This window comes from Oncorhynchus tshawytscha, linkage group LG19 (assembly GCF_018296145.1).
Source record: "Oncorhynchus tshawytscha isolate Ot180627B linkage group LG19, Otsh_v2.0, whole genome shotgun sequence".
Taxonomy (NCBI): domain Eukaryota; kingdom Metazoa; phylum Chordata; class Actinopteri; order Salmoniformes; family Salmonidae; genus Oncorhynchus; species Oncorhynchus tshawytscha.
Window position 1 is genome coordinate 34,142,531 of NC_056447.1, and position 13,141 is coordinate 34,155,671.

Here is a 13,141-nt window from a genome sequence, read left to right on the forward strand (position 1 = left end):
AGGCATGCAGGTTGATGGCTGAGCTTGATGCTGGTGTGTGTCAGTGTATGATTGTGTCTACTCTAATGTGTGTGATTGAGCTTGTTATTTTGGGATTGTGGTGTGTGTGGGCTTAGCCTTGCTGTCCGGTGGCTGATAATAATACGAGACTGTATGAGTTTGTGGCCTTCTTAGCGTTGGGCTTTCCCACCGTGCTCAGTGTGTCTGAGCTCTGTGTGTTTTGGGGTTGCACGCGTGAGTCCGCCAGCTGTTCTATTCTCCCCTCTCCCAGTCTCCTAGTCCCCCCCCTCCCTCCCTCAGAGGCCTGCTCTTCATCTGATAAGGGTCTAGCTCGCCAAGCCCTCAGCGAAGCCCATCAGAGCTGCACCACGCTAACAGCACACCCTCTTTCCCCTCCACAATCACTACATTTACATGAGAAAACACAGTCTTATGTCCAGTTCACTGGAGCTATGGATGGGCAGCCCAGTAGAAGACTGTGGGCTGTTTTTGAGAGTGTAAGTGAGTGGGAAGAAGAGTGTGTGTGTGAGAACAAACGGCCAATACTTCTTACCTTATGCTATGACTCTTTTTAACATGAACACTTTATATTTATACATGATGCTGCTTTTAGTGTCTGTGTCGTTTTATAGTGTATTTATTGTTGATGTATGTTTTGGGTGGTGCAATCACAGCCTCTGGGGGATGAACACATTACTATCTTAATGTGTGAGAACAGAATAGAGAGAATTTTGAGATCATTTGTTGGTATTTACTGTATGTAAATTATTTTGTAATCATGAGATGGAACTACTAGAGTCTCATGACTCAATAATGCATTTTTCCAATTATTTGAAAGGAAATGGGGCATCAACCAGCTGCATCACACTTGTAGTGCATCCAACAGCCATGGGCGGTGGTAATGTAACACAAAGGAGAGTCCAGGAGCGAGGAAGCCCTTGCCTCTTAGCTATTTATCCTGTCAACCTGCCAACTTATTATAGTAGATGCATCATCACACTACCACCACCACAATCCTTACCAGCACCATCATCACTACCACCACAATTACCACCACCATCATCACACTACCACCACCACAATCATTACCACCACCATCATCACACTACCACCACCACAATCCTTACCAGCACCATCATCACTACCACCACAATTACCACCACCATCATTACACTACCACCACCACAATCATTACCACCACCATCATCACACTACCACCACCACAATCATTACCACCACCATCATCACACTACCACCACCACCACAATCATTACCACCACCACCATCACTACCACCACCATCATTACCACCACCATCATCACACTACCACCACCGCCACAATCATTACCACCACCATCATCACACTACCACCACCACAATCATTACCACCACCATCATCACTACCACCATCATCACACTACCACCACCACCACAATCATTACCACCACCACCATCACTACCACCACAATTACCACCACCATCATCACACTACCACCACCACAATCATTACCACCACCATCATCACTACCACCATCATCACACTACCACCACCACCACAATCATTACCACCACCATCATCACACTACCACCACCACAATCATTACCACCACCATCATCACACTACCACCACCACCATCACTACCACCATCATTACCACCACCATCATCACACTACCACCACCACCACAATCATTACCACCACCATCATCACTACCACCATCATCACACTACCACCACCACCACAATCATTACCACCACCACCATCACTACCACCACACTTACCACCACCATCATCACACTACCACCACCACAATCATTACCACCACCATCATCACTACCACCATAATTACCACCATCATCAACACTACCACCATATTTACCACCACCATCATCACACTACCACCACCACAATCATTACCACCACCATCATCACACTACCACCACCACAATCATTACCACCACCATCATCACTACCACCATCATCACACTACCACCCCCACAATCATTACCACCACCATCATCATTACCACCACCATCACACTCACTACCACCACCACCACAATCATTACCACCACCATCATCACTACCACCATCATCACACTACCACCACCACCACAATAATCACCACCACCATCATCACACTACCACCACCACCACCACAATCATTTCCACCACCATCATCACTACCACCACAATCACTACCACCATCATCACACTACCACCACCACCACTATCATCACCCCCCACCCCCCAGCACACCACCTCCATCACCCAACCAACCCCAGCTCCGCCATCATACCCCGGGCCATTAAATCTGAGTTATGGGCTTGCTTTCATTTCCTTGGGGACTCAATGAAGGTCATCAACTCCAGATCACGGGCCACACTGAATCAACACTTCATCTGTGTCTCTGTGTGTTGCCACGCCGCCTCTCATTTCCCTGGGTAGCTATTGGATGGCTGCTCTCCTCCACACCAGCTGTCTGCTAGGCCTGGTCTGCCTAACCCTGATCTACAGATTGCAAGGTCCTAGCAGAGATGGAGACACAGGACAGAGAGAGAGAGAGCGAGAGAGAGTGTGTGAGAGAGAGAGAGAAGTCCTTTAATTAAGGCTTGTGTGGCTGGGTTGGGGCTACGCAAACAGGGTACCCCGCCATCAGTGTTTGGGTAGAGGGGAGAGAGAGGCAGAGGGTGAGAGAAGGGAGAGGGCGACAAAGAGTTAGACACCAGGACAAAGGGGAGAGGGGGACAGAAAGGGGTGAGAGGGTAGAGAAGGGGAGCCAGGGAGTGGGGGAAATAGAAGACTAGGGACAGCCTGATTCAAAGATGTTATGATGCTATCTGTTGTGTCATAATGTGATGGGGAAAGAGGGATGAGGAAGGCAAGGTGGGGGGCCTGGGTGTTCAAATAATACCTTAATAAGGAGGAATGGGTGACCGGCCCAAAGGCAATATACCCTTTCTCTATGACTTTACGATTTCATCCATTTTTTCTTCAAATTCAAACCCTTGACAAATATTTGATGCTTTTCTTCTTGTGCCCTGATATCGATCAAAGCATAGACATACTAAAATACATTTGATCATCGTTACGTTCCCCAGTTTCTGTGTTGTGGGTTTGTATATGTGTGTGTTTCAGGAAATGGCTTCATGGAATCCTAAAGCAGCTGATTTGAGCTCTGGCCCTCCCTCTCGTAAGGGGAAACAGCCTTCTCGCAAATTACCAACTCCAGCTTGATAAAAGCCAGTGTTCCTCCAACAGGGAGGAGAGCTTCTTTTTATGTTCTGTGTTGGTTAGTGAAAGTTTTGTTGCTATTATTTTGTAGCCGCTCCTTCAGAGGTATGTCAATAGGACTTAGTGTTTTTGGTTATTGAAATTGTTCACGTAAATGATTATTTAATTTGTTCCCAGGTGGGGAAGGGGAACTCACCTTGTATTGTTTAGGCAAGAGGCCTGCGGGCATACATAACCTGTTGTATTTAATCTGCCTATGTACACTAGGTAAGACCTGGGAGGACCACCCCCTTTATTTTGGTTAGCGCGCCAGGTGGTTCTAAATGTTAGGTAAGTAGTGGGTAGGCAGGTAAAGTAGGAGAGGGGACTCTTTACTTTCTTTGCTTTGGTTCCGTCCAGCCCGTTTTCCCCACTTTACCGCTTTAAGGAATAATCAATTCCCTGTAAACAGTATTTTTCTCTGCCTTTGTCCTTCCCCGCACCTACGACCACACATTTTGTTACTCCACGGTGAGTTGAGATGTAACAGGATGTTGCGTTCCCTCCAAGAGGCATATTTAACAATCATTTAAAAAAAAAGTGATTGTTTTCAGTTAAAATGGTCAGAAAGAAACAAATAGCTTGTTTGCAAAGAGCAATTTCTCAAGCAAACATTTTGCAAGGACGGTCTGGGAGTGATGTAAATGGAGAGGGGAACACTGAAAACTATATTTTATTGGCAGAGAGGTTTGTATCTTCTTATTGGTCTAACTAATTACCGCCTGGTAACGTCTCCAGGCAGGCCAAAACCCCATCTGACCAAAACTGAAATGATAGCTCCTACATTATAATTTTTGCATTTTCAGTGTGGAAGTATAAAACAGAGGAAAATCATGTTTTAATAAGAGTTGTATGAGCTAAGCGTTCATCTCATGTTTGTCTCCAGTTTAATGAGAGCCTATAGGGAGAGTTAGCACAAACCTGCCCACACAACAGTAGACTTCAGACAAGTTGGTCATCTCTAACCCAGGCCAATTGTATGGAAAGAGGGACATCTGGTGGTAGGATAAGTGAACTGAATCCCAGGCACAACCATGTGAAATAAAACAATATTTACAATTGACATAGATTATGACGGGAAACAAAGTGAATTTTATGAGAAAAACCCTTGACACATCTTTGAATCAGAAACACTTTATATTACTTTCAATGTACAGAATATATTTCATTACAAACAAAAAGGTGGTGACATTAATAAATGATAAACACGAAACAAGTATCCAACAGGGTGGAACAACAAATCAGTAATCACTGTCACAAACCAAACGGATATAGTGACGTGAAAAGTGTAACAGTGTGTTGTAACTGAAACGCAACAGACCAGGACTTTATTCATTAGTGCAAAACGTTTTGCAACGAAAAAAGAAAAACACTTTTTATTGGACAATTTCAGGTAGTCATCCCCGTTTCAGCCTGTTTGCTTCTGATGCTTCCTAGTGAATAAAACCCAGCTGTGAGCAGATTCATCCTGAGACTGAGTATCATTCTCCAGTTATCTAGTGATGAACAGGATTTCCCCCTTTGTATAAGAGTAATACTACTCTTCATTCTCTAGTCAGCTAGGTATCTGAAACAAAACGAGGCACAACACTGTTTTTGGATAGGACTTTGGAGAGTAAAGGCTTATCTTCTGGGTTTTATGGGGATGATGAGTGATAATCTTTGGTTTCCATGTTGTTTAATAATGCCACCAGCCTGATGACTGCTGGGGATATGGACAAAAGACACAGGTACCATCCAAAGTAACACGTTTCATAGTTAAATATTATTATATTAGTTTAAAGTCTAAATATGCTGCTTTTAAATAAATATATCTCTCTCTCTCTCTCTACATACATGGTCACATGAAACCCTTGACAAGTTCTGAAATGAAATGACACAACAACCACAATACATTACAGATCCTTCAGATAGACATTTCACTAGTCAGTCAATGAATAATACTAGTTACTGGGCGGGCGGGTGGGCAGACAGACAGGGGCAGAGAGACAATGACAGTCTTCCATGCAATTTACACATTTCTAAACAATGAATTGGGACACTTATAAAAATAAAAAAAAGTGTCATTTTCTTCTTTATCCAAACAAACATTATTGGGTGTCAATTGAATCGGTCAGATAGCTATGGTGCAAATTCAGAAAATAATCTGCATAATAGGAATGGCAGTTAGAGCATTTGGGATCCTATGAGTCAGTTGGGATCCTATGAGTCAGTTGGGATCCTATGAGTCAGTTGGGATCCTATGAGTCAGTTGGGATCCTATGAGTCAGTTGGGATCCTATGAGTCAGTTGGGATCCTATCCTATCGTCGAGTATGAATCAAAGAAATACAGTAAGAGAGACATTTGAACCAAGGCACTGTAGGTAGTCACTTCTAGAGCTCCATACAAAAATGCTTGTCTAACTTTATTTACACATGTTTATTTTAGTAAATATTTCCTTAACTCTTATTTTTCTTAAAACTGCATTGTTGGTTAAGGGCTTGTAAGTAAACATTTCATGGTAAGGCGCATGTGACAAATAAAATGTGATTTAATTTGATTTACCTCAACAACCAGTAAGGACATTGATCTCATACAATTCTGTTTAAATAAGCACTACAAAGGGTTAACATGTTAATATGTATGGAGTCAAAACTGTATATAATGAATGTATCTAAATGTCATTCGTGGAGCAAAAAAACTTTTCTGATTGACATATCGCATTGATTGAAATACACCAATACTCTGACCAACCATTTATGTGACTATCAACAATTTCAGTTTGTCAGGAAAAACATGGAGGTAGGTGGTACATGGTACAGTCAGTAACACATCATTATAGAACCAAGGAGAACAAGGCTGATCTTTTTGTTCAGTGACTACATAAGAGCCAATTGAACAGCTTCTGTAATTAGTGCACTGACTTGAATGATGTTTTTAACTTGAGGAGGATCCCAAATGCTTATTTCAATCTACACATTTGTGTTCCAAGGTACCAAGTGGAAGGGTCTTGTACTCTCTATGGTTAGATATTCTAGCTGTGGGGATGTTCTCGTCATTTGTTTTCCTGACAAAGCTACTACTGATGTATTTCTACACTTCCTCTTTATGCACTAATGAAAATGAATCCTTAAATGTAACTTTCTCTTCCCCGCCAAAATGTTTGTCTTGTGCTCTCAGGCAGAAGTGTAACATTAATAAACATGAAAACACTAGTCAGACGAGAAGTTCAATCTGAACATTCTTCTCCTCTCTGCCAAAGAGTCAGATATGAACAGATAAAATATCAAAACAAACCAATATGGACTGTCCTCATTGGCAATAGAACATGTCCTCAATAAACTTTTGTCAAACTAGACCCTGAGTGGGACAGTAGACAAAGTCGTTAAACTTATATTTGAGTGCTTTGAAAAGGTCCAGATACCCTGAAAACTAACTTGCTCTAGGACCTTAGTAGGATAATTTTTTATCCAAACGTTATCTTCCTCAAATAATACTTCCATTTGAGTTCATGGCAAAACATGAATTACTTGTAAACCCAGCCATCATGATAAGTGCTCTATGACAAAGAAATACAGTTATCCCTATGAAATGAAAGAGATGGCCAATGAGAACAGAGATTGAAGAGAACCAGCATTATGCAATATGGATGGGAGGAAAACGTGCCCCATATCCATGTGTCCACTACCCACATGTTTCTGTGGCTAGCTGGTTGTCCTAATGTGCTAAATTGTAACATTACAGATCTGACCCTGTATCTCTTTCACTATGTTTGCACAGCATATACATCTGCTACTGTAACACCATGTGACATTTGACCCTTTATGAGTACCACAAACAATGTTAGTTACTGTGAGTCCTACTACATTGTTAATGCATGACTGTACTATAAAGGTTGACCATCCATCCAGTCAACACAACCAAGCTACAGGATCTCGCACCAACCAGGGTCTTCACCAGTCCAACAGGAGATGCATAGTGTTGGGAGGCTGTGGTAGTTTTTATTTTGTCTTCGGAAGTTTAGAGCCTTGAAGTTGTTAAGCACACTGAGAAATTCATTTATAAAAAGCACTATATAGCCACAGATGAAATGCAACTGACTGATGATTGATTGATTGAATAAGTGAGCAACCCAGTCAGGGGATATGTAGAGAAATTTCCAGCAGAGGGTGCCAGCATATAATAGCAATCATTCCAAGTGCCTTAGTCAGTCAGTTGTAGTTATCGGTAGACTAGAGCCTTGTCTCTCATTCTCACATTAGGCAGGACAATCCATTGGGTCTTCCCAAATTGAACAGCTCCTCTCTCTTCAGCCTTCCACAGCCCTGAGGCTGGGTATTGTGGTCCTATGTACATGCAGTCATCAGAGGAGGACTACAGCTAGTCCGACTCTTCTCTGGCACTGAAGCTAGGCCAGGACAAGCCTGGGGCCACAGTTCTGGGTGTGGAGGGCTCAGAGAGACGTGTGCTGGGCTGAGTGGAGGGCTCTGTGGGGGCTTCGTACTGGGGCAGCTCTCCTTCTGACGGCAGATCCCCGTCTGGGAGGTAGGGAGGCGGGGGAAGGTCAAACCAGGGAGGCCGGCTGGAGGCATGATGGAGAAGGAAAAATAAATACAGGAAGAAGCACACACATAAATGAACAAATGTTGCTCCGATGTATTCTGAAATCAAGTTGAGGCAGATTAATCCAAAAAACACATTTAAATAGGGAAAGCTACAGTTGGCAAAATGATTAGCCTCACGCTACTCGCTCCAGTACAGTACATTTACTGTATGTCTACCTGACATCCAGCACGGCCTGGGAGTAGGAGGGTGGTGTGTCCATGGACATGTCAGCAGGGTAGAGGGTCCTAGACAGCATCTGTAGCCCTTGTGAACCTGCACTGAACTGGGCTTCTGCAGACGGGGAGGTGGGGGAGAGGCCAGGGCCAGCTGGGTGGATGTGTCCCCGGTCCAGGATGACCACGCGGGATAGCAGCAGGGGCTGGTGGTGGTGGTGGTGGTAGGAGGACCGAACCTCCCGGGGCAGCAGCACGCTGCGCTTCCTCTGGTGGTGCAGAACCAAGGCCAACAGCGCCACCACCAGGACAAAGATGACAGCGCTGCCGATGACTGCGTAGGTGATGCTAGGGTAGTTGCGGTAGTCCAGGGTTACAAAGTCCTGGCCTGGAGCTTCTGGAAGAAGGAGGGAGAATAGAATAAGAATGGTTAAGTTTTATGCTACTGTCATGTTTAATATTATAATGTCACATTCATAATTGTTGAGGGATTTCAGTTGTTCCCAGTGGAGAGGAGAGCAAGATCTAGATCTAAGGAACAAATTAGAGAAGCAAAAAACTTTCTAGAGTTCAGGAACTTACAGTATCCTGAGATGAAAACAGAAAGCAACACTACAGGGAAACTCTGATTACTGCTGTAGTGGAGAGGGCAACACACACACACACACACACACACACACACACACACACACACACACACACACACACACACACACACACACACACACACACACACACACACACACACACACACACACACACACCAGAGAGAGTAACTTAGGAACTCACAGCTCAGGATGAGAAAGTGAATAGTTGGTGGTCAAAAACGGAACAGAGGGAGTTGCCACACTAATAAGGAGCACTGTGCCTTATTATTCCAGATGAGTGGAAGGAATGGCACTTAAACAATTCCTCTGATATTACTGGCTGAGAATTTCAAATCAGCTGCTGAGGGTGAGATAGGAGCCCGGTAAGGCATCCATATTAGGACTTACCGGTACAGAATCTTATTACGATTGACGGGTTCGGTATCCATATTAGGACTGACTGGTATGGGACCCATATTTGGAGTGGCGTAATGCTGCTTTGGTTTTGCGGATTACTGCTCTGAGGCAGAGAGAAGAAATCACATTGTCTGGCTAGATGAGAATCAAGACCAGTCCCAGTAAGGCTGATACATTTCTATCACAGTCTGAACAAGACATTAAGGAGTAGGATTACTGGGGTCTATAAGGGTGCTATAGCCAATCCCATTACAATTGAGAACACCCCTCTACATTTAGGAAATATCCATATTAGCCCAGCACATTGCTTCTATTGCACTCAAAAGATTGGATATGTAATTCAAAGCCTGATTACAACTGTAGAAGTAGGAGCACCTCTTTTACGATAGTCTGCATCTGTACAGCAAATGAAATTAAGCAACGTCAGTAGCCTACACAGAATGTGCTGATTGCTACTTACTTTCAAATCTGTCAGGCTTTGACAGAGTTGTCTGAACTCTACCTGGCTTTGAGAGGCAAGGTGGTTTTGTAATGTTGTTTTCTCAGGTTGAGATTCTACCTACTCCATATACCTTAAAAAAAGTAGATTTGTGGATCAGAAAACCATTCAGTATCTGGTGTGACCATTATTTGCCTTATGCAGTGCCACACATCTCTTTTGAGTTGCACTGATCAGGCTGTTAATAGTGACATGTAGAATGTTGTCCCACTTCTCTTTAATGGCTGTGCGAAGTTGCTGGATATTGGTGGGAACTGGAACACGATGTCGTACACGTCGATCCAGAGCATATCAAGCAGCCTCAATGGGTGACATGTCTGGTGAGTATGCAGACCATACAGATCATGCTGTTTAATCAGCTTCTTGATATGCCACACCTGTCAGGTGGATGGATTATCTTGGCAAAGGAAAAATGCTCACTAACAGGGATGTAAACAAATTTGTGCATTTGGAACATTTTTGGGATCTTTTATTTCAGCTAATGAAACACGGGACCAACTCTTTACATGTGGCATTTATATTTTTGATCAGTGTATATTTATATTTCGGTCTCTGATATTGCTCATTCTGTTATTTCTTAATTTTTCTGGAATCTGTCTTTTTTGATGTATTATTATTGATAGGTATTACTGCACTGTTGGAGCCAAGCATTTCACTGCACCTGCGATAACATCTGCAAATATGTGTACGCAACCAATAAACTTTGATTTGGATTTGATTTACAACTGTAGGGGTAGACTTTAGAGGGGGAAGTGTCTTGTTGTAGGAGTTTTAAAGGCTTTCTCACGTGGATCTCTCGTTGATCTGCTATATCAGCTTCATCTGGCTCGGTAAGTGTTTATGGTTTTCAGTGGCCCTGCAGATACTGTAGATATACAGTACATATAAATGGTGTGTTTTGTATGTAAACACTATTAAAGTGACCAGTGTTCAATGACCAGAATACAGAATATACATATAAATAGAGAAAAACAGTATGTAACATTATTAAAGTGACCAGTGTTCAATGACTACGTACCATACATATGGTAGCAGGATAGAGTACCGGGTGGTAGCCGGCTAGAACAGTGACTAAGACAAGTGGTGACTGTTTGAAGATGATGAAGACACCCGTTCTGTCTCTGCCTTCTAGCTGGTAGGGTGGTGAAAAGGATGTGGCTTGGGTGGCTGAGGTACTTGATGATCTTCTTGGCCTTCCTGTGACACCGGGAGCTGTAGATGTCCTGAAGGGCAGGCAGTCTGCCCCGACTGATGCGTTGGGGTGACTGCACCACCCTCTGGAGAGCCCTGTGGTTGCGGACAGTGTAATTGTCGTACCAGGCGGTGAACAGCCCGACAGGATGCTCTAAATTGGGGAATGTGTAGAATTCTGTGAGGGTCTTAGGGGCCAAGCCTCCAGAGGTTGAAGAGGTGCTGTTGCTCCTTCTTCACCACGCTGTCTGTGTGAAGGGACCAGTTCACGTCCAGGAACTTAAATCTTTTGACCTTCTCTACTGTGGTCCCGTCGATGTGGATAGGGGTGCACTCTCTCTGCTGTCTCCTGAAGTCCACAATCAGCTCTTTCGTTTTGTTGTCGTTGAGGGAGAGGTTATTTTCCTGACACCACTGCCTGTAGGCCTGCCACTGGTGTGTCGTCTGAAAACTTGATGATTGAGTTGGAGACGTGCATGGCCACGCAGTCATGGGTGAACAGAGAGTACAGAACGGGGCTAAGTGTGCTGCCACTGTGGGGCCACCGTCTTGAGGATCAGCGTGGCGGAGGTGGTGTTGCCTACCTAGAACCACTTGGGGTCGGCCCATCAGGAAGTCAAAGATCCAGTTGCAAAGGGCGGGGTTCCCACCCAGGGCCCTGAGCTTAGTGATGAGTTTGGAGGACACTATGGTGTTTAAGGCTGAGCTGTAGTCGATAAAGAGCATTCGTACATAGGTATTTCTCTTGTCCAGATGGGATAGGCCAGTATGCAGTGCAATGGCGATTGCATTGTCCTTGGATCTGCCGGGGATTGCGAATTACAATGTGAATTGTAGTGGATCTAGGGTGTGAGGTAGGGTGGAGGTGATATGGTCCTTAACTAGCCTCTCAAAGCACTTCAGCTACTGTAACAGAGGACAAAGCTTGCATAAACAGTATCTCCAGCTGTATGGATGGTAAACTGTGTGTGTGTGTGTGAGAGAGAGTGAGAGTGAGAGTAAGAGAGAGAGGAGGACTATGGGTTTGTTTTCTCTCTTAGAACTATGCTCATTTACTCGGACCTGGCTGTTCTTTTCCTCAGTTCACTGGTTCCATTCATTATGCACCGAGCTCTGCAGAGAGAGGTCCAAAACAAAGAGAAATTATTACAGTAATTACCTCGTAAAAAAACGGATAAAAGGATCCCACCGCTGCCACCAGTCCCGCCCGCCAGGTCTCAATGGCCTCTTTCACAGAGTTCACAGACAAAGAGAACTCATAATGCCCCTGCATAAACAACTGGTGGGGATTTGGGGATTTTAGCAATAGAGGGCCTAACTGGAATGCCTGCTGGGTTTTACAAACTCGTCACGAGAGCGAGAGAAAGAGAGAGAGACAGAAAAGGGAGAGAAAGAGAGAGAGACAGAAAAGGGAGAGAAAGAGGTGGTTTATTTTTTACTCTACAGCAATTCCCTAGCTGTCAGGGGAAGGAGGTAGTGTCTAAGGAGGTAGTGCCTTGTCTCTACCCCCCGCTGTGTGTATGATTGCTCCAAGCCTCTTGCTTGTGTTTTAAACCCTTACATACCGTGAAATTCTTCACACAAAGGAAGGAGTTGTGCTACCACTAACAGGGTAGCTTTTCCCCTTCCCAGATGACATCATCACCTCTAGCAGTCTCTCTATACTCTCAGTGCTCTATACTCCCACCTTAAAACAGCCTCAATCCGTCAGGGGATGGACTCTACAAGGTGTCAAAAGCGTACCACAGGAACGGTGGCCCATGTTGACTCCAATGCTTCCCACAGTTGTGTCTTGATGGCTGGACGTCCTCAGGTGATGGACCATTCTTAATACACACGGGAAACTGTTGAGCGTAAAAAAAAACAAGCAGCGTTGCAGATCTTGACGCAAACCGGTGGCCTGGCACCTACTACCATACCCTGTTCAAAGGCACTTCAATCTTTGTCTTGCCCATTCACCCTCTGAAGGGCCCACATACACAATCTCACAGTCTCAATTTTCTCAAGGCTTAAAAATCCTTATTTAACCTGTCTCCTCTCCTTCATCTACACTGACATCAATAAGGGATCATAGCTTTCAGCTGGATTCACCTGGTCAGTCTATGTCATGGAAAACGCAGGTGTTCTTAATGTTTAGTACACTCAGTGTATATTATACACTCAATACAATATACAGCCATCTCTCTCTCCCATTTCTCCTCCATGCTGTTTCCCTCTCTCTCTCTCTCCCTTTTCTCCTCCATGCTGTTTCCCTCTCTCTCTCTCTCCCATTTCCCTCCATTTTCTCCTCCATGCTGTTTCCCTCTCTCTCTTTTCTCCTTTTCTCCTCCATGCTCTTTCCCTCTCTCTCTCTCCCTTTTCTCCTCCATGCTGTTTCCTCCTCTCTCTCTCTCCCATTTCTCCTCCATGCTGTTTC

General features: G+C 44.2%; 1 protein-coding gene across 2 annotated transcripts in view; it reads right to left on the reverse strand.

Annotated features, from left to right (window-relative positions):
• Positions 1-4,396: 4,396 nt before the first annotated feature.
• LOC112218674 (low-density lipoprotein receptor class A domain-containing protein 3) overlaps positions 4,397-13,141 on the reverse strand; it is a 135,264-nt gene continuing 126,519 nt past the window's right edge. For both annotated transcript variants that reach the window (XM_024379688.2, XM_024379687.2), the window contains exons 5-6: positions 8,035-8,428; positions 4,397-7,835 (exon numbers count right to left, since the gene is read on the reverse strand). In XM_024379688.2, the coding sequence (XP_024235456.1) occupies positions 7,634-7,835; positions 8,035-8,428 (596 nt within the window). In that variant the 3' untranslated portion in view covers positions 4,397-7,633. The remainder of the gene's footprint in view (positions 7,836-8,034; positions 8,429-13,141) is intronic.